This window comes from Puma concolor, chromosome C1 (genome assembly GCF_028749965.1).
Source record: "Puma concolor isolate L17-30 chromosome C1, mPumCon1.1.hap2, whole genome shotgun sequence".
Taxonomy (NCBI): Eukaryota; Metazoa; Chordata; class Mammalia; order Carnivora; family Felidae; genus Puma; species Puma concolor.
The window spans coordinates 24,980,500-25,002,985 of NC_141674.1; the positions used below are offsets into that span (position 1 = coordinate 24,980,500).

The 22,486-nt window shown below is 42.9% G+C and overlaps 1 protein-coding gene across 4 annotated transcripts; it reads right to left on the reverse strand.

The window, feature by feature from the left end:
• Positions 1 to 1,786: 1,786 nt before the first annotated feature.
• Positions 1,787 to 22,486, reverse strand: RNF19B (ring finger protein 19B). 4 transcript variants are annotated; one of them, XM_086716359.1, is made up of 9 exons: positions 21,671 to 22,480; positions 12,106 to 12,311; positions 10,568 to 10,712; positions 8,968 to 9,130; positions 8,406 to 8,520; positions 7,193 to 7,333; positions 6,028 to 6,235; positions 3,429 to 3,560; positions 1,787 to 2,619 (listed from the first exon to the last, which is right to left on the reverse strand). In XM_086716359.1, exons 1-9 carry the CDS (start codon positions 22,300 to 22,302, stop codon positions 2,157 to 2,159), a joined length of 2,205 nt encoding a protein of 734 aa, XP_086572485.1. In that variant the 5' UTR covers positions 22,303 to 22,480; the 3' UTR covers positions 1,787 to 2,156. The 4 variants fall into 4 exon arrangements, with proteins under 4 accessions (XP_086572485.1, XP_086572486.1, XP_086572487.1 ...); XM_086716360.1 differs by having other exon boundaries at positions 10,568 to 10,709; positions 21,671 to 22,479; XM_086716362.1 differs by having other exon boundaries at positions 2,535 to 2,669; positions 21,671 to 22,486.

Consider the following 22,486-nt stretch of genomic DNA (forward strand, 5'->3'; position numbering starts at 1 on the left):
GACAACAATTTTGTGTTTTCTTCGCTGTTGCATGCTACACTTGAAATGTAGTAGGCATTTCAAAACGAACGAATGCTGTACAAAGAAGAAGTTAAACTTTCCCCATTTTCTAAAGGGAGAACCAACTTTTCCAACGCATTACTCATGTTCTCCTCCAGGTGGTGCCGAAGGGCCTTTTCATCAGCTAACGTCTAGGCCATACAAAGTAGTGTTGCGAAGGATTAGAATAAGCTTAGTTTTTCATAGCCTCTGGTCTAGAGTTCTGGGCTTTTCTTAGATGACCCCCATAATCTCCCTTATTTATTCTTATTCCTGCAGGAGAAAAAAACATGGGTCTTTACCAAAAGCATTTCAGTACACCATGTCAATCTTTGCGAACCCATAATTAACGATTAATTTCCCCATTCTGGTTGAGTGACAGCAGACTCAGAGGCAACTGTCCAAGTGTCACAGCAGGAAGAAGTGGAGCTTAGATAAGAACACAGGTCTGGCTGCCAATTCTTGCCCCTCCCAAAGACTTCTTCCAGTTTATCAAAGTTAACTGCTGTCCTGGTAAGGCTTCAAGAGAACTGCAATCTTGAGCTGATAATTTGCATTTCACAGATTTGCAGACTGTTTGCCCCCTTTTCCAACAGTTTCCCTTTTTCACACAAGGACACCCTCCAGGGCACTTTCTTCCAGAGACTCAAAGTCCGCTAAGTGCATTTCCCATCTCAGATGCAGGGCAATGTGCTCAGTCTGGCTGCAGTGCCCAAGAGATAAGAGTCTTCCAAGTTGTCTGTTGTCCAGACTCATCATCCTCACTGTGGTAAAGCACAGGCCAGGAAGACAAGGAGCAGGTGCATCTGTGGAAGGAAACAGAAAGCCATCTGGTCCTTAGGGAAAGGGTGTTTTCAATTCTTCCTCTGGGCCCAGGGCTAAGGTGCTAAAGAAGTTCCTTAAACATTGTGGAAGAGTTGGGGAAATTAAGAGCATGAGAGAAAAACTGACTCCCAGGTCACAAAGTAAGTTACTGCCAGGTTTAGAATCTTACATCAGGTTTCATGAATCTTTTAGTTTTGCTGCTACACTATGTATGAGCTCTCATTTCTAAGGCCAAAACCCCAAGTAGTACTAACATAGCTCAATTCTGACAAATTTATAAGAGCAGATAAAATCAAATGTTGAGATTTTGATGGCATGTCTCCTATCTCCTTTCATTACGAGTTTTAGTCACATTCCTTAGTCCCTCTTACTCAAACTACATTGGCAAAACTAAGAAAGCCTTTTGGAACGGGGAATGTGTACCCGGGAATGTAACAAACATTCGGGGTTATTGCTTGGTGCTTATGCAAAACCAGTACCTTTCCTCCTCCAGTAAGAATACTCGGTCCCCAGCCTGTAACCCCACATCATTCACTGGGACTCTCTGAAGAGTCACTGGCACAGCCACCCCTTCTCTCCTCTGAAGCACATTCCTACTGGCGGCTACAGTGCGGAAAAGAAGTAAAGCTTGAACAGGAAAACTGCAGGCTGCCTCCAGAGGACAAATGAGGTTCATTTTAATCTACAGCTTCTCCATACAGCTGACTCAGCTAATTCTGCAGTCTGACCCTGGAGTCCCAAACAAGCCAAGCTTCGCTTCCTGTCAGGCTCGGAGTCGTTAGTGTATAGGGGCTCCACTGCAGTCTAACTAGAACACAATGCTTCTTCCCTGGGATTAGGAAAACTCCCATCCTGAGACTGGTCTATTCAATCAAACACTTGGCTCTGTAGGACTGTCCCAAGCCAAGGAAAATGAGAGGAGTTGAATTACGACAGAAATCTTTATTAAAATGTGTTTCTTTCAGTAATATGTTAGCATACGTACAATATACACACATACATCTGTACACTCTTTGACACACCTCACGGATTGCCACTTTCAGTTTAACCAATAAATTAAAACTAAAACAAGGAGGGAAAGGGTTGGGGGGTGGGACGAAGGGCAAAAATTTCCATGTTTTACCTGGTAAGAAATAGCAAATTTCTCAGAATTTCCCTGGGGAAAACCTGTGACCAGAGAATATTTGAAATAAAATACATAAATTCCCGCCCACCCCCCCCCCCAACAAAAAAAAAATTCCAAAAGATGCAGTTACAAGTGTGCTTCTCAGAACAGGAGCATTCATTCCACTTCATACTCTGCCTTCTGCACCTTCTGGCTTCAAGACAGTCTTCCCCTCGGCTGGGGCAGAGAGGTTCATATGGGCACTTGGGCTCGGTGCACCTTGGGCTCTGGGAGTGGAGGGGCAGGCTGCCATCTGGGAGCGAGGGGAGCCACACTCATCTGAGGTGATGTCCGGCACATCGTCCGACTGCGTGTCCGAGCTCTCCAGGTCACTGCGGATGCTCTCAGGCTGGGCCAGGCTGATGTCCCAAGGTTTGCCGGCCAGGCAGTCTTTCTGTTCACAGCTTTGGTGTTTGCAGGGGGGGTCCTCTTCGTTGCCGACACTGCCGCCACCGCCACCACCTTCTTCTTCATTCTCTGCCATCTGGGCGTGAACGTGGAGTGAGTCCTCTGTGCTGCTTCCACTCACCAGCTGGTAGTGGCTTGGTTTGGCTTCAATGTCCACTTGGATCTCCATATTGTTGCATTCTCTGTGGAGACAAAATCCACTTTGCTGAGTCACGTACGGGTCATGCTATACCTGTTGGTACAAGCAGTTTGTGGGTTGAGAATTAGAAAGTCCGAAACACAGGTAGTCAGGAGACGAGAGCTCACTTTTGGCAAACGTAAAAATTTAACCTAACTCTCAAGTGAGATGGTGAAGAACTAGGTCTCTTTCGATGATTAAAAACACATATGCACCTCTGCCAATTTCTTTATACAACTACAAAAGAGCTTTCAAAATTCAGCTAAGGGTCGGACCCTCACACTATCTTACTCAAAACATGAAAGTGAAAGGAGATTCATAGTGTTTTGCTATTGTGTCACAATTGGAAGGAACCAGAACCCCTCCAGCAGGGGGTGCTGCAATCACACCATGTCAGTTACACTAGTTCCTCAAAAATAAAGAGAAATAGGCAACGGGAGTCACATCAAGCAATGAGCAACATGAGAGCAGAAACCACAGACCCACAGACATCAGTGAACAGCAACCGAGCTCCTTAAGTTTCACGTGAATAATTATACAATAGCCAAAAAAGACCCAAGAAAGGGGAGGGGGAGGGAAGGAAGAAAAGGGAGAAAGAAAGAAATCTCTAAATATCAAGTGCTAACAAGAAGAATCAATCAAGAGATCTCAGACACTCCTATACCAAGAACCTGCCGGGTGAACTCAAAGGGCACACACGATATATCCCATCCGATAGCACACGCAGCCCTAACAGGAGGCGTTGAGCTTCTGAAGGCCTATACCCAACTACAAACTCCAACCTCTCCTGGGCATCTCTGACTGTTCACATACCTGTCCTGTGGGTTGTAGGAACTGATTATGGAACCGGCCATAGCACGAGTGCTTGCGTTGTCACTAATTGCACCAAGACTGGCTGTGTCTTTAGGGAAAATTTCCTTTTGGACATCGGCTTGAACTTCTAACCTGTGTAAAGAGGGGACGTTCACGTTAATATGAGACCTGGGTATTCTGAGACAGTCTGCTTCCTGGCACACATCTCTTCTATTATTCTCTTGCAAACTGAGTTGATCTGATCTTCTCCAATTGTCAAATAGCTCAGATAGATGCCCACATATTTTCTCTCTTGAATACCTATTGAAATCGTCCCCTCCTTTCTATCCCCATTGCTACTACTTAACTTTAGGTGCTCAACATCTCCTCCTTGGAAAACTGCAGTTGGGTTCTCTCTCCAGCAGCCCTAAGTCCAAGTCCAACACCTTCCAGATCAGTGCCAATGTGGACAAAGACCCGATCACTCTAACAGTCCTCTCTTGGTTCTCTACTGCCAACAGGCATTTAAAGTCTTCCTGATCTGCCTCCAAGCTCTCTCTCCAGTTTCGTCTCTCACCACAGTCCTAAATCATAATCACTCTGAATTCTTTCTTTCCTTACACACCTATATACACTGTATACTCCATGACTTTGCACATACCATTCCCTCACTCTGGAAGTTTCCTTTCTTTATGTGACAAACTCATATTCAGTCCTTAACAACAACAGAGGTATCATCTCCCCTCATTCTCCCAGCAAACCAGTCATTTCCTGTTAAGTGCTCCCATAGCACCTACGTACTTATTAAATCAATTCGTGCATCTCTCCTCCAATCATCTGTGAGCTCCGAAAAAAGGAGAGACCACATCTCATTTATATTACGTCTTGCACATGGGAACTCAAACACTTAGCTATCAAATTACCTCCAGGCGATGAGACTGAAGGACACAGAGGATCTGATCTCCCACAAGAGCAGCAAGCTTCCCCGATTGTGTCTCAAAGCTGAGAACCCATAACTATTTCCCTTCTTGGCTGTAACACCAGTTTGCAGTTCACCTTAAGTATTTCCTCTTAATAGGTTTCAGTCAAACCCACCTGACTCATGTACTTCCTATAAAAGGCTTTCACAGAACTGGAACAGCTAGACTGGTTAAGCAGCAGTTTCAGCAAGTCAGTCTCCAATTATGTCTGTCTGCTTCTTTACAAGGGTGATGGTTTTAAGAAAGCCCAGCAGTGAATTCTCTGGCATGTGGGGGCGGGATCCCCTAACAAGAGACGGCCAGAGTCATGAGATACAGACAGGTCAGCAGCAGCCTTCAGCTGCACATTTCAGCAACCACCATCCTGCTGCCTATGCCTTGCTCTGTAGCTCCGGCCTCAGATGCCCTCAAGCATGTGCCACGGCCCAAGAGAATGAGGCGTCAGATCACAGACTTGGGTTCTAGTTTTGGCTCTTCCACAGATTCGGAGAATTGGAAGAGACTTCTTACAAACACCATCCATTAGGTGCTTCCCAGATGCCAGCTTGTACAGTGACTGTGCTAGAATCACCTGGGGAGCCTTTTCCAAACGTAGATCCCCAGGTTCCACCCCAGGAGATTCAATTTATTCATTTTGGGAAAGGGCCCTGAAGTCTATTTTTAAGAGGCTCCCAGGTGACTGACAGGTACTCAGGTGTGGGATCTAATCCATCTGTCATCTGTTGCTTGACTCCTTAGCCAAAAGGCCTAATAGCCAAATGGCCATCTGGTCTTACTTTAAATAGTTCCAGGGATAGGCAGCTCAGTATTTTCAAGGTTATCCAATCCAATCCTTCTTTGGATTTTTATATAGATTTTCCCTATAATCTCTATAATGAAACAAAATTAGTTTCCCTCTAACTTCTGCTAAGTTGCCTTAATCTACCTCTTGGCATGAGTCAGAATCCTTTCTTCCAACTCAAGGTCCTTCAGCTATCTGAAGGCAATAATTTCTCCTACCTCCTCGCCTTGTTTTGCCCTATCCACAGGTCTCCCTTCTCCAGTGCACTCAACTCACTGCTTCTCATGTGACATCTGTTACGCTTCTCTGAATATGTTCTGGTTTATCTCACTGGTAAAATAACTGAGCAGGTCAAAACGTTTTTAGTCATAAAGTTTTACATCGTCTCAACACACGTTCATAGAATTGATTTTCCTTATCTATCAAATAGGAGTAAGAAGGTAATAAGGATCACAACACCAATAAGCCAACAACATACAGCATGAATGCTGTTCAACTGAAAGTCAGTGACAAGCCTAATGGGGAGTGCACTTTAGGGATTGCCACAAAAACGTGTGCTTTCCCTTCCAGAAGCAGGCAGCTTAATGTAGTAGAGGGAAGATCTGAAGTCAGGATTACTCTTTACGTGGAGTCGCTATGGTGCAGTGGGAAGAACACCAAACTTTCTGTAATTCACTTAACATTTCTGAGCCCATTTCCTCATTGTGAAGTTAAAAACACAAAACCCCCCGGCTCCACTGGTGATTACATCAAATGAGATGATACAGGAGATGTGCCCAGCACAGAGAAATGAGTCAAAACAGGTATTTTACTTCTTATGATTCCAACTGGTTCTGTCAGAAATTATCTATTTGCTTACCTGCTATATTTTCCCTTGCCACTGGAAAGAATGCCACCACTCAGCGTGCCCCCTGAGAGGGCTGCAAAGCTGGCTGTTTCGCTGTATGGACCCTGCATAACACTAAGTCCATCTGTAGGGCTTCCGCTGGTGCTCAATACACTAGTCAGACCTTCAATGCTGCTCTCCCCAATGCTGGGGTTCTTAAGGGCTCTCCAGGCATCTGCCACTGGGGAAGGAACGAAATATCTCAATTGAAGACAACACAGCATCAAGACAGTCTGTTATTTTCCTGTAATGACTCTTCAGAGTGGAGAGCATTCATGGAGAAGAATACTCGTATGTCCACTTAATGAACAGCTACTACATGTAGCCACTACATGTCAAATGCTTGAACATATGTTAATATTTAATCTTCCCAATAACTCGGCAATAACAGGCCCAATTTCAGCTGAGGAAGTGAAATCTTAGAAGTAAATGACTTGTCCCGTTCATGGCTGGTCACACAAAACTACACTTCGGATTCTAAGTCCACTATTATACCACAGATGCCATCTAATCAAACATGAAGATTTCAAAATATGTTCAGGTCACGTCTGATACCAGTAGGAAGCTTAAAAAACTTGTGGGACTCTCTGTGCCCTAGCTTAGTTAATATGGTAAAGCAAAAACATCAAAGTAGAAGTTGGGGGGGGGGTGGGGAGGCGGGGAAGAAGTCGAAAGACTTGCTCTAGTCCCAGCTCTGCAGAAGCTCTTAAACCCATTTAACAGATGTTGAGACAAAAGCTTAAAGAAGTTCCCATTAAATGCGGATGATAATAGCCCTTGCCTTCCCTATTCAGAGAGCTGCTATAAAAACCAGATGAGATAATAACTGTGTAAAGTCCTCTGAAAATTATAAAGTACTGTGCAGGTATAAGACTTTATTATAATCACTACTATTACCAGCATACTTGGAGTTACTTGGAATCCTACTAGTTTGTACCTGCCACACAGAGCCAAGTACCAGAGGAATTAACCTAATAACTCTGGAACAAAGAAATGAAAAGCTAAAAATACTTTACCCCCTACAAAGCTCATTACCCAAAGTAATCCAATGACAATCTCTCTGTAAAATGTACAGAATTCTACTGATTTTTATCTTCCGTCCCATAAATTTAAAGGGAAATTAAAATTCTCCCTTTACCTGTGATCGGACCATCATCTTCATCAAACTCAATTTTCACCCCCTTTCCATTGGCTGTGCTAACTCCACAGCCGCCTCCACGACAGAGAGAAATGGGCACAACCCCATAGACATAAGCCAGCATAATGGGGACACCAATACCTGGGGGAGGAGAAGGAAACAAGTCAGCAGGCCATCAGGTCTCAACCGCCCTAAATTTTCCTTTCCAGCCTGAGCACAGACAAACCACTTTATAAAGGGCCACAGAAAGACAGAAGATGGCTTATCCTAAAGAGGTAGGTGGGACTAAGAGACGATGACCGGACTTGGAATTAGGCCTGGATTAGAATCAGGCCTGGATTAGAATCCTGGCTCCAATTTACTAGCTGTATAACCTCGGACATATCTTCCCAGGGTTGTCAATGACCACAAGAAAAGTATGTACAGTGCCCAGCACAGTGAGTACACGTTGCTTTCATTTTCCCTCTTCTACTCACTGCTGACATGCTAATCCAAGAAACAATCAATAATCAAACATTAAATAAGTGGGGGCTTAGAATCCCCACCCCTGCAGAGTGTTAATTCCAAAATCTTACTGCTGTGTGAGGCAGAATGGCTTAGTTAAGAGCACAGGCTCTGAAGTCAGACTGCCTTGATTCATGTCCCAGCTAAGTGACCTTGGGCAAATTACTGCACCTTTCTATTACAATTGTGCTGCTGTGAGGATCAAATGGATTAATACATGCAAAACACTCAGAACTGCTCCTGGCACATGGAGAGCCGTAATAAATGTTACTTATAACAGTCTTATTCTAGAACAAACCCTCATGCCTCTTAAAATACTATGAGGCATTAAGCAAATCAAAATAAAAGTAATTTTATTTTGTGGGTTCCCTGGCAAGTGGAGAGGAAAGGTGAAAAACTAGGCCTTAAAGTGATATCCTTTAATTCAAACTTTTCTATGTGCCAGATGGAGTTCTAAGCACTAATTTAAGAATGAAAGATCCCAAAGTGTGACAATTTAGTGCAGCTGATAATCACAATGATAGTGCCTAAAAGAGTTAACTCCCAAGGTGGGTTTGGCATAGAATGAAGGAGCCTCCGAGGTGAAGCATCTGGCCAGCTGGCTAAACTGCTATAGTTGGAAAGCGAGAGGTATTGGGGGGGGGGGGGGGGGGGTGCTAAAGAAAAGAGAGGAAGGGAAGGAGAAGAGTTGTGGTCTCGGCTAGCTTACCCACACTAACTGCAGCAATGACTGGGGATGCAATGACCGACAAAGTCACTCCTCCTGTGATAGCCAAATTCCTCTTGTGTTTGGAGGTTTTCCTTCCCTCATATCTGCTGTGAATCTAAGAAGAAGAAATAAAATTCAGGTCAGCAGGTTAGGATATCAATCTTTTTGCTAGGGTGAAAAAAGACAAGTGAATATTCTATCTGTATTAAAATATATCCCCCACCCACCAAGAGGCCATCTTACTCCAATTTGAACCTAACTCAGACCAGGGTGACATAAAGTAATACAGAAAAAGTTAATCCAAGAAGAGACAAAATAACTCAGAGGAGTGAGGAAAAGTATTTCACCTTTAAGTCACCGAGACAAACCAGGCCCAGGATGCTAATAAGAACTTCCAGATCTCTCGGGGTTTATGAAAATCCATTTAAGAAATTAAGGTTATTTTTATCCAAGAACCAGCTGGTTTTCAGGAAGCTCTGAAATATAAGCTCCTCCCTATTTCCTTCAAACCTTTACCAGCAAACCTGGGGATGGAACATACATAGAACTCAGCATGTCTTACCTTCCTGCCAACATAAACAGGAATGCCGATGACCATGGCAGGAATGGCAATGCCAGCAATGAGGGATATCCCCACTGGAGCACCAATCAGTGTGCCCAGCTGCCAAAGAATTTTCTTCTTACGGCTCCACGGCTTCTTGCCCCAGAATGTGCAGCCAGAGGGGCTGCAGAGGAAACATGCTGAAGTTAATGGTAGTATTACAAATGCAGCTATTGTCACCAGAGGGCTTACTAAGAGCAAGAGCCTTCTTTTTCAACAGGAATGATTAATAGTTACAAGAGGTTACAGGAAATGAATATATCATATGAGGGGGAGCAAAAGACAAGGTCAGATTACTAGAGCTCTGGGCCCTTTACTTTTTGTAAAGGTACGCTTCCAGCCTTGAAACCTCTTTCCTTTCTTTTCTGTTGAACTCTGTCCTCCTTAACCTATCAACACTGATTCCGCTTCCTTGACTGATATACTACTTGGGATCCTGAACAACCTACACACTCGATATCGCATCCAAAAGCACTGTGCCCGGCAGCTAATAAACACTGATTTGCATAGTTTTCTTGGCATCTGTCCTACCCATATCCAATAGATAGTGTAAACTATGTTCCTGGGAAAGGACATAAAAAGACTTTGTCACACCCTTTGTGTCAGTTTCATATTCCGAGTTTGGCTACTTTTATACCCAATCCTTATGTGTTCAACCATTTTTGCTCACTCCCTTTGTCCCGTCTTCTTGACTAGATAGGATAAGCAATTTTGAAAGTAGGGATCATGTCTTACACACTCGTGTCACTGATAATCGGTATAGTGTCAGTACTCAATGCCTGCCATATTGGAAATGAAAATGCTTCATGCACACAATGAATGTTAAGTTGGTAAATATTAACTCCTTCAGGACAATATTTTAATATTCAACACTGAATCCTTTAGAATCCTTTAGGAAGTCATTACATGCAAGAAACTGTAAAAAGGTAAGTCCGACCTTAATAAACTTATGCAGTTTAGCAAAATTAGACTTGTATATGAAGCAAAAGTAGTGATGTTTATTAACAAACATTTAACGAATGCCAATATAGAAGAATGAGGCAGAAAAAGCTGGGGAAGGCATCATAGACAAAATGGCATTTAAGTGACCTCTGAAAGGTGAATAAAAACTGAACAGGTTGAGATAAAAAGAGGTTGCTGGGAGGGCGATGTGATCAGAAAGCATTCTGAGCAGAGGCAAGAACATAAACAATTATGAAAGAACATGAACAATAAGACAGCACAGAGCAGACACAGGGAACAGCAAGCCCAGGTTACCTGTAATATATAGCATGTATAAAAGCAACATGGAAAAAGCGAGAAAATTAGATGATGACCAAATTGTGGAAAGACTTAAAGCCATGCTAGGGAAACTGAACTCTATCTGGAAGGTAATGAAAACAGTCCCTGGAAGTTGCTGAACTCGAAAAAAACATGGTCACAGGAGTGCTTCAGAAGAACTTTTTATAGCTTCCTTACTCTGTAATGCGAGGACAGACAACTATGTCTCTTTGACCTCCTTTTTCCCCTCAATCAGTAAAAGAACAAGATTATAAAGCAATGGACACATTTGCCTTCTCACCTGAGGTAATGCAAATCTGAGATCTCTTTCATACAAAGCCAACAGAATTCACAGCCACACACTGCACAGGTCATATGATTACAGCTCCCATCATTCATCTTGATAATGTAAGCACTGCATCGTGGGCATGGTTTGATGTCATCTGCTAAGAGGGGAAGGAAAATCGGGTAGAAAAATATCCCTGGTTAAACCTAGTTTGATTTATTATTCCTAGGAATATATATAAAAAATGAGGAGGCAGTCAAAAACTCTCAACTAAGAATTCCAAATTGTGCAATCCACTTCACTGGAAGGCTGGCTATGTCTAGACCTCAGGAATTTTCATAAAATGGATCCTGTCTCATATTGAGCTGCCTATCCCCCAAACTGGCATCTTACACAGCACTTAAGCCACACTCTGAGCGAGAATACTTCCCAAGAGAGAAAGATCGTTCCAAGAAAAATGGAATTTCATCAGCCAATAGGCTGGCAGAATTCAAAGCAGAGTCCTGCAGGAGGAACAGTCTGCAAAAAAACTTTAGCTCAAGAAACTCGTTTCTCAGTCTCAGTAAGTATCATTGTGATTTGCTGTTAACAAAACCCACAGACCCTTCCCATGATACTTTCAAATTCAAAACCTAAATATAAGTGGGTATGCTATGTAGCACACACCTAGTAATTTTCACAGCAAGCTAGGAACTATCCTATTAAAATGACAATTTAGGAGATTATGCTGTGCCAGGAAAAAGTAAATGGTAAAATCTTTCCTACCAGCCTCTCCCAAATGACATCAGTGAAATAAAATACATTTATAAAAGGCAATAAACCCAGTGAAATTTTTAAGTAGGTTTACTCTGACTTGCCAAGGTTCCTCCTTTTAAGGTTAATCATTAATCCATACTAATATTATTTCCTTTCCTTAACTCTGTACCCTACTTCCAAAAGCAGTGGTGCATTTAAAGCTGGTAGGAAAATAATAGAGGTTTAATACTAATTAAATGTCTTTCTGCTTACAATGAAGGTTTTGAAAAAGTCCTTAGCAGAAGGACCTAATTACTTTCCAATATGAGACATATTACTAAGAAGGTAGAAACTAGAGGGGCTCCTGGGTGGCTCAGTCGGTTGAGCGTCCGACTTCAGCTCAGGTCATGATCTTGTGGTTTGTGGTTTCGAGCCCCGCGTCGGGCTCTGTGCTGACAGCTCAGAGCCTGGAGCCTGTTTCGGATTCTGTGTCTCCTTCTCTCTCTGCCCCTCTCCCACTTGTGTTCTGTCTCTCTGTCTCTCAAAAATAAATAAATGTAAAAAAAAAATTTAGAAGGTAGAAACTAGAGAATTCAATTTTGTTGCATTCCAATTTTACCAATTTATAGGTTGGAAAACCTATAGTTATCAGAGAGAAAAGCTACATATCAAATACAACGTTGAAGGTATTACCAAATATGTTCTGCTCTCTGATCCCAGGAAACACTTGGTTATACATTAAGATAATCTCTCCTAGCTTTAGGCTCATGTTATGAAATATCAAATAAAGAGAAAAATGAGAAAATGCCAACTTATACCTGGTCCAGATTCTTGCCCATAACTGAGACCTGAAGTGTGCTTGGTCCGTACTCGCAAAGTCTGTGCCCTCTGCTGACGGGCCATATCGCATGTCTGATTTGGATGCCATATTTGCTTGCAGTGGTAGCAGAACTCCGTTTGGCAGCCTTCCCTCTCACAGGTCAGCTTTGGGCAGCTGGCACAGCCATAGGCAATAACAGCATAACTGGGTAAGGACACAGGAAGAGAGATCAGTAAGGTAAGAAAGATCGGAACAAGACAGACATTATTCATCAGTGTCAGTGGGGTAACACTGACACTCCTTGTCACTACACATGATATAGAGAGAAAAGAGTACACATATCACACATAACATATACACACAAGCATGCCGAACAAACTGTAAAACATATTCTGTGTGAGAAAGTAAATTTCTTCTTGAGATTCTAAAAAAACACAAATCACTTATTTGTGAAAAAATAGGGGAAAATACCATAGGTAGCCTGAATTCTAGCACATATTCAGTCACAGTTCAAGCTGCTTTAAAAGCAGTTTCCCACAGCAAGTTTCCTAAATTACAGGGTACAAAACTATATCCTTTTGATGGTTTACTATATTTAGAGAGATTAAAATTTGTTTACATTAAAGGACAGAACATTTGTAAAACAAGCTATAGCAAAAACTAAAGTATACTTTTTTATTTTTAAGTTCCACAGTGAAGTTGGTCTGACCACACACAGCCTGAGACAAGAGCCACAGATGGATTATGACCAGCTTCTCCTATTGAAAGCTCATTTTATCTTTCAAACTTTTTTTTTTTTTTTTTACTCAAATCTATACCTTGAAATATCTACTTCCTTGACAGGCTCCAGAGTCCAAGAATATCATTCTTCTACCTTACTAATTAATACGGAATAAGGTTATTATCTCCCTCTCCTTCCTTCTCTCTTCTAATACACATTCTTAGTAAAGATGGGCAATTCAGAATCTATCTGCACCAACATCAACTGTTTCTTATAATTCATGTTTATTTTCCAAGAATTCTCTCTCACAATCCAAAATATTAATAACTATTAGCACTTTTGACTAGTTCTAAATATGTCAACTAAATGTTCAGATTACCCTAACAAGTGAATACTTGTTTAAAATAAAATAAAAAATTAAGTAATTTAAAGAAACAAAGAAGGGAAAATAGCAGTTGTGAAAGTTCAAACAATTTTTAAACAGGTCAATGACTGTAGGCTTAGGTGTTGCCATTGGGCTTTGCTGTCCCCTATTCCACTTTCTCTTCCAATTGCCAAAGACCTTAAACAACTTTTATGGAAGGCTAATAAAAGTTTTCTTGGGTTTCTTCTACTGTTTATTTGAATGTACATTAGATGTTCATAACAGCAACTCAAGTTCTCAGGTTTATTATAGATTCTGCAAGTTGATTTGAGAATGACATTGAAGGTATCGATGACATATCATCTATGTTACATAATATAGTCTGTATTAAATCTCTTCTCAGAAACAGCAAAGGGGTCAATGTATGAATGCAAATGATTCATATCCTGTAGGAGTTCTGAGCAAATTTACCCCACCTCGCTGCAAAATAACTACTACAGATAAACAATGTTTCTCCTGAAGAAAGTGACTTCCTTACTATTCTGGGTTATAGGAAAGGTACTGGATGGCCTCTGAAAAGTAGTCAACTTCTGATGATACAAATTACACAGTCAGGAAGCCTTGATCATTTCCTGATCCATTCCTACCTCACATGGTGGGAGTAAGTATTTATTAACAGAATCTTTTATTTTTTCTTTAAAGAACATTTGACAAGATTGATAATGTCAATTTTGGGTGTAGAATTTGGTTCTAAGGAAGTAAAATAACCCCAAATACTCACGAACACACAGCAATCTATTACGATGACACAGAATTACTCAGGGCACGAGACTTGGCATTCCTGTTTTTGGGCGCCTGGTCTGGGCTCCTTGTCCCTGACTCATACTGCATGACACTGAGCTAATTTAAATCTCCAAGCCTTAACCTCTACCCCAAAAATGGAGGTATAGGTGCTTGCCACATTTAAGTGGAACTACACATACTCTAAAACTGCATTTGAGATCTTGCCCTGAAAGGTATGATATAAAAATACAGCACATTTTATCCTACTTCATAGCCTTTGCATAATCTACTCCTTCTGCCTAGAAATGTTCTTTCCTTTCTTCTTCTTGCCCTGGCAAATACTTGATCCATTTAAGAACCGGCTCAAATTTCATCTCCCTATAAAATCCACTTAATCTCTCTAGGCGGCTGGTTGCCTACTTTATGTCTATGTATGATTATTTCATATTACTTATCACATTATGTTATAATTATTTGTTTATACATATGCTTCCCCAACCAGACTAGACTCAAGGAAAAGTATCATCCTTTTTTTTTAAATCTTCAGGGTATAGTATACTGGTTCATGCTTAAAATGCTTGTGTTCAACGAATGATAGAGACCCTCTCCTGCTTAAGTTCTTTACTTTCCCCAGGCCATTCTAACTCTTCTCATGGACCATTACTCTGTCCTAAAGCAATCTTTAAACTTTATCCATGTATCTACTGGTTTATTATATGCCAGGTACTATAACTTAGTCCTAAAACTTTGTCTAAGCCCATTTTAGGAGTAAACTCCTAAATTCTGAATAGGGTAATCTTCTTCCACAGGTAGTTGAAAAAAACTTCATCCTTGAGACCAAATCCACCTTGATGACCTTGTTCTTTCTCTTCCATATCCCACGCTGGAGCCTCTCTCCCACCCTGCTCTTAGATTAACCAAGCACTCAGGCTTGCTAATTAGAAGCTAAATGGGGGGTGGGGAGGGAGAAGCAGCAGCTAAATAGGTGTTGGAAATTACATGCTGCTAAGAAAACAGACGTGTCCTTCTCCCTCCCCTTAATTTCATACAAATTTACCAATTTTATTCACTTCCTAAGTCTTCAGAAATATGTGTGACAGGCTAGACCACAGTATTACCTAACTTCAGCCCTGGAGAAAAAAAATCCCATTATTATTTGATTATGTTCCACATACCCTAGTAGTTAAAGAAATGTGTTCCTATATTATGTCTGCACTTTGTAGCTCCAGGCCATGTAACTTCATTTACAAATGGACCCTGAGCATGTGTAAGGGTAGCAGATATGCACCAAGTTGTCATGAGCTGTACTCTTACTATCTCTCCCCCCTCTATTCCCACCCCCTTGGTTCAAACTCATGTCACCTCTTGGCCAGACAACTCTAAGAGTCTACTATCTAGTCTCCTTATTCTCCACTCCAATCCAAATTCCAGTTCCAGAAAGTTATCTATCATGATGTTACTCTTTTACTTAAAATCCTTCAACGAAAAAGAAAAAAAGTCTTTCAAACCTCAACTTTGCATGGCTTAGATAGGGCTATCAACTTGAATCCAGTCTATATTTTCAGACTGATCTCTAGTTACTTTCCAGATCATGCTCTCCATATTGTGCATCCAGAGGCTGACCAAACTAGCCTCCAGACTTAGCACTGCATTTTTATACCTCTATGTATTTGCTCATAACCCTCTGATTTAAGATGCTTTTTTCTCTACTTGCATCTTTATTTGCCTTGTAGGAATTACTACTCATACTCTTCAAGGCCCAGATCAAATATTACCTGCTCTGCAAAGTCTTTTTTTTAATAAAGATTTTTTAATGTTTATATATTTTTGAGAGAGAGAGAGCACAAGCAGGGGAGGGGCAGAGAGAGAGGAAGGCAGAGGATCTGAAGCAGGTTTCACGCCATCAACACAGAGCCTGATGTGGGGCTCAAACCCATGAACTGTAAGATCATGACCTGAGCCAAAGTCAGATGCTTAACTGAGTCAGCCACCTAGGCACCCCTTTCTTGACACCCTCATACAAAATCTTTCATCTATCCTCTAAGAGGATTTGTATTTTCTTTAGGATGTGTTACACTGCATTTTCTTTCTTTCTTCTTCCTTTCTTCCTTTTCCTTTTTTTTTCTCTTTCTTTCTCTCTCTCTCCCTACCTACCTACTTACCTATCATCTCTTCTAACAGGCCAAACTCCCTATCAAGAGGACCATGTCTAAGTCCTTTTTGTAATACCCAATATTTACCTAAGGTTCAACACTTTATAATTCTCAAAAGTGTCTACTTAATGATCATCTGTCCTCTTCTTACCCTCCCCCTCATTATCTGCTTCTCTTCCAAAAACTGTGCTATTCATTATCTTTATCTATCTTCAACTATCTAAATTCAATATCCCATTCTTCTGAGATCTAACTGAAAAATTTTGTTCACAGTGTTGTGGAAAAAGTTGGAATACAGATATCCTAGTCTAGAGGAGCTCTTAATCTATTCAGAGTACAAGATTCATTGTTAAATAAGGACACTAACAGAAGACAGAGTAGCTGTTAAAGGAGTTGGAAAACTGCAAATAGGGAAAGTTTCAGTTAAAGATGCCATTGAAAAAACAAAAACATGTTTCCTGTTGGCCTAAGTTTGGGGAAATTACACCAGATTGAAAATTACACTGTTTATTAGCATTAGCAAAATTTACAGTGTATATTAGCATGTTTAAAGGGTTCAGAAAGCTCAGAATTTTTTTTTTTTTTTTTTTTTTTTTTTTTTTTTTTTTTTTTTTTTTTTTGCTCAAGCCAGTATTTCCCAAGCTTATTTGGTCACAAAACGTTTTCCTTTCCAGTAATACGTATAACATACATTGGAAAATACTGTTGTAGGTGAAAAATGGAAAATAACATGAAAAGATGGTAGAGGACTATAATGGGGCTTGCATTATAAGGGTAGATCATATAAATAATCACTTCTTTTTTTTTTTTTTTTTTTTTTTTTAAATTTTTTTTTTCAACGTTTATTTATTTTTGGGACAGAGAGAGACAGAGCATGAACGGGGGAGGGGCAGAGAGAGAGGGAGACACAGAATCGGAAACAGGCTCCAGGCTCCGAGCCATCAGCCCAGAGCCTGACGCGGGGCTCGAACTCACGGACTGCGAGATCGTGACCTGGCTGAAGTCGGACGCTCAACTGACTGCGCCACCCAGGCGCCCCAATAATCACTTCTTAAAGACATAAGAAGTCATCTTATATGTCAGGTATGAACAGGTTTTTTTTTTTTTTTTTTTCTAAGTTTATTTATTTTGAGAGAGACAGAGATAGTGTGACTGGGAGAGGGGCAGAGAGAAAGGGAGATGGAGAATCCCAAGCAGGCTCTGTGCTGCCAGCACAGAGCCCAATTTGGGGCTCAAACCCATGAAACCTTGAGATCATGACCTGAGTCGAAACCGAGAGTCAGATACTTAACCGACTGAGCCACCCAGGCGCCCCAGGTATGAACAGTTCTAAGCAGGGGAGTGATATAAGATGTTCCACTTTAGAATGAGTACTTTGGCAAATATGAGAAAGATATATGGAGCTGGAGGATGATGCAGATGGACAAGCGAGGGACGGGGGGCTTAAGAGGCTTAAGAGACTTAAGAGTTGTGAAATAGAAGGTACAGACATCAATTAAGAGAAAACGTCCAGATCAACTTTATCTCAATTTTTTACATGTCATACCAGAAAGACACACACACACACACACACACACACACACACACACACACACAGACCAAAAGAGAGAGATAAAAGATGTCCAGGAAGGTTGCAGAGAGGAAAAGAAAATCCTCCCTCATTGACTGAGAATTTTGTCTTGCTCATAAGTGTGCTAGAGATGAACAGAAGGTTCCTATTTACAGGATGGTCCAGTCCAGTTCTCCAGGAAGACCAACAGCTGATACTACCTGTTGGGGTCACGTAGGAGGGGGGACTGAGAGAGAACCAGCAATGAGAGGCTGGAGTGGTGGACCTGCACAAAGAATTTAGGTCAAGACAGCCTTATCTCCTATTCATTCGTACAGAAGGTCTGCTGTTGTACACCAGGAATTTTCTTTGCCTCCTCTGCTCACCCCTCAGTCTTCCGGAGATTCTGAAAGGGTTTGAAGACTGGCAACACAGTACTTGACAGGAAAACATTATATATTTACATGAGGTGGGGGTTTCTGAAAAGACCTCATGCTTAAGCAGAGACTCTAAGCAGTTATAATCAACTGCACCACTTATTAGCACTGAGACATAGAAGCCCACACTTAAACTTCTCTGGGCTGGTTTCTCCTCTATAAAATAAATTTACCATAAAGAACTATAAAAAGATCAGTTATTTGTATTTTCAGTTACTTTTACCTATTAGAAAGTATGTTTTAAATGTACTTAGTAATGCTGTACTTAATAATATTAAATAATAATGTAAATGTTTCCCCACTGAAACTGGTCCTCTTATTTATGATTAAAATAAAATCATATTCAAGTATGGGAAAAGGAAAATTCATGACTCTTTGCTCTACAAATACCTTGTAAACAAATAATTTTTAAGGTTTATTTATTTAAGTAATCTCCACAACCCACAAGGGGCTCGAACTCATGACCCCAAGAGTCACACGCTCTTCAGACTGAAGTCAGCCAGGCGCCCCGTAAACAAATAATCTTTTAATATACAGTGTTCTCATTATCATAATCACAGTGAACCTAACGATCAGAACTCTGTAAGATCAATTACATGCCTCCTTCAAATACACACACATATACACACACAGAGCAAAGGGAGGACTTGATAAATCTGGCTGCAAGAAGTTGATTTATGAATAAAGGTGGTCAGGTTCAAGAAGAGAACTGGGGATTATGCTTCTCTAACTGCTCATCCAGAATTTTAACAGACATAGAAGAATAGAACCATTTGATTGAAACAAAACAAAATTAGCTATTTTTCTCCTGGCATTAAAAAGAGGTGGTGGGGAACCTGGGTGGCTCAGTCAGTTAAGTGGCTGCCTGACTCTTGATTTCGGCTCAGCTCATGATCTCACGGTTTGTGAGTTCAAGCCCTGCAATGGGCTCTGTGCTCACTGCACAGAGCCTGCTTTGGATCCTGTCTCCCTCCTCTGCCCCTTTCCCGCTGATGCTCTCTCTGTCTCAAAAATAAATAAACGTTTAAAAAAAATTTATTTTAATAAATTAAAATAAAAAGAGGTGGCAAAATCATCGACCACATCCCCCGGGAACTCAGACACTTGTTTGGGAAGTGACAGAATTTTAAAGTTACTCTCTATTTATCTAACACCTCCAACTGCACACCTCAAAACACTTTGTAAACATTAATTAATAAGCCTCTCAACTCAGGAAAGGACTAGGCCTATTTCAGATAAGAAAAAGCAGATAAGTGGCTCTTCACAAAAAGAATCAGAAAAGAAACTAGATTCTAGCATCCTTGGCTCTTTCAATGTTGTCCTTAAGCTACAACATTTGACAAAATGATCCAAACAGTAGCATCCCCAATAATGCCAACAATCTCATGCTTTTAAAAAGAAAAAGCTAAGAGGAAAGAATATTGGCCTTGGTTGGAGTTAAGTGTTTCAAGCTTGGTTCCACCACCCACTAGCTATATGACCCTCAACAAGTCACTCAATTTATTTAAATTTCATTTTTCTCATCTGTAAAACTAGATCAAATCTATCTTACAATGTTGTAAGAATCAAATTCAATTATGTATGCCTGGCACATGTATACTCAGCTGCCAGCTTGCTTGCTTTCTCCAAACTCTACCTTCTTTAAACCCACACATAACACACTTAAAAATGTAGTTATATAATTTTTATAATTCTCTTAACTAATTAAAAAAACTCTGGATGATACTAATCCAATACTTGGCTGAAATAAGAAATGGTCTTAATTCCTTAATAGCTTTCAGTAGTGGCTTACAGTTTACCATCAAGATGGTGAGTTAATTCCTGTCCATTTTTATTGATGTGAGCAAAGACAGTGACTGATTTCATAGAAAAACAAAAAGGGAGTTTTTCCAGAAAGATAATCAGTGATGCCACATTTCTCAGTTAAAATTCAGGGAAAGACATTTCAAAAAAGTAGTTTAATATACTATTCCAAAATTAACCATACAATGTTCTCCTAATGTTCTTTTAGTTCAGAAAATAGATCAACAGTATGTATGATGCCTGCATATCATATGTATATTAACCTCTAAATGCCATTAAGATCACCAGACCACCAGAAATAAGAGCCTACAAGGTTCCCTCCGACACTTATTAATTGAAAGCGAAAGTGATCTACCATAGACAAACACCATACCTCTGACTACAACCCTTCAAAGTAATTTAGAAACTCCATCTCAGTGAGGTTAAATAACACACCCATCTCTAAACAAGTCTGGCAAAATAGAAAGAAGTTAACTCTTCTAGACACTCTTAAGACAGCTTCTTTCGAAGGAGACAAATAGCATCGGGGAAATCTTAAAACAGCCTTGATATACAGGCTACAATTAAAAGCCCTTCTTAACTCCTTTGAAGCAAAGGACCATGCAGCTTTTTAGTGGCATTACATTCTCACACTGCAAGGAGTCCCTAGCATCTTTTTGCCCCCAAAGCATAATACACAAGAATAAAATGATCTGCCCAAGGTCACAGAATTGGTAAATGGCACTGTCTGACTCCCAACCACTTAGATAAGCTCTTCTTTGCTGCATGCAACCATTCATGGTTTGTACTGACAGTAACACACAGATTTTTTTTCAAGGGGGGGGGCAGGGTGGTCTCCACTTTATACTTTAGATAGCAAAATCTGCTGGAATTCTGTCCCTGTAAAGACTGCATATTTTCTCACTGACCTTAAAAATTCAGGATATACGGTGCATGAAAAAGACTGTCATCAAGAACTCACGATCAGAGGGGCCGGGTAACACATTTTCTCCTACCGTATCAACCTCTGGGCATCCTTCTTCTCAGTGCCCCGTTGCTTCTCTGGACAAAGAAAGGGCCCGTCCACCCCTCACTCTGCCCAAGGCAGCAGTGAAAAACCACAGCGGGCCTCCCAACAGCTTAGCACAGAAGGCACACGATGCCCCGGGTGCCCCAGAGCTGCCAGTGAGCTGTGTTTTCCTCCTTAGTGCCATTTCCATCACCTCCATTCCAACTTTCAGCCGCGGTGGTCAGAACACACCTTCTCCTGCAATGCTGCTAAGTCTGCCCATGGCCAAAGGGACACACCCCTCCGACTGCTGCGAGCCCCTCAGAATGATATTCTCATTCCATCCTTTGCCAGTCATTCCCTCCCAGCCCTCATTAAGACATGCCCCCTACACCTCTGGACAGAGGGGCGTTCACCCGACCTAAAAGCCTCTCCAGGCCTCCTGACTTGATGGACAGCTCCCTTGCCCTCGAGGACCGCTCAGCCCCCACCTCAAGCCCTCGGGTAGGGCGGGTGGTGGGTGCCTTCCCCCACCGGTCTGGGCTTGCCGATGGGGGCCGGTTACCAACCCGCCGCACTTGCCGCCTTCTCCTTCCTCCCGCTGTTCATCCCTCTCCGCTCCCTCGGTGCTGGGCCACACACGCGCACCCTGGGCGCCGCCGATCGCCTCTCCGGGCCGGCCACACGCGGGGTGGGGTCCGGTCCCCGGGCCCGGGTCCCCCTCCGCCGCAGCCCCTGCCCAGGCGGCCACGCCCCCGCGCTCACCCGCAGTCCGGGGCCGGGCACCAGCGGCAGTCGGGGTCCGAGGCCAGGTAGCGGCGCAGCATGAACTCCTCGTACTTGTGCATGAGCGGCGGGTCGGCGAGCAGCAGGCGGATGTCGTGCGGGTTGAGTCGCTCGCTGCACTCGGGGCAGCTGATGGGCACCCGGCTCTCGCTGATCTCCAGGCGCAGGTAGTGGCGGAGGCAGTCCCGGCACGAGCGGTGCGGGCAGCTGAGGAGACGAGGGGCCCGCTCGGGCGGCAGCCGCACCAGGCAGAGCGGGCACTCCACCTCCTCCGGGCCGGGGCCGCCGCCCTCCGCCGCCTCCTCATCGTCGAACCCGGGCCCGGCCGCCGCCGCGGCCTCCGCCTCCGCCTCGGCGGCCGGCTCGGCGGGCAGCGCCTCGGGCGGCGGGGCCTGGGCCGCGGCCGGGACCGGGGCGGGCGGCGGCGGCGCGGCCGGGGGCGGCGGCTCGGCCTGTGGCTTGGCCCGGGCGCGGCGGCCGCGGGCCGAGGCGGAGAAGACACTGTGGAAGGTGAGGCGCCGGCGCCGGCCGCCGCTGCGGCACTTGGGGTCGGGCGCGGCCGCGTGTAGAGATGTAGAGCGCGGCGACTCGGAGTCCTTCTCGGAGCCCATGGCCCCCAGAGGCCCAGGAGCGAGGGGCGCCCAGCGCCACCACTGCTCCCGCCTCAGCGCCGCCTCAACCGGCGCGGCGACCGCCGCCGCCTTGGCCGCCCTCCCCGAGCTAGAAGCCGAGCGGCCGCGTCGAAGTGATTATAAAGCCTCCGCCCCGCGCGCCGCTGCCCACTGCGCAGGCGCT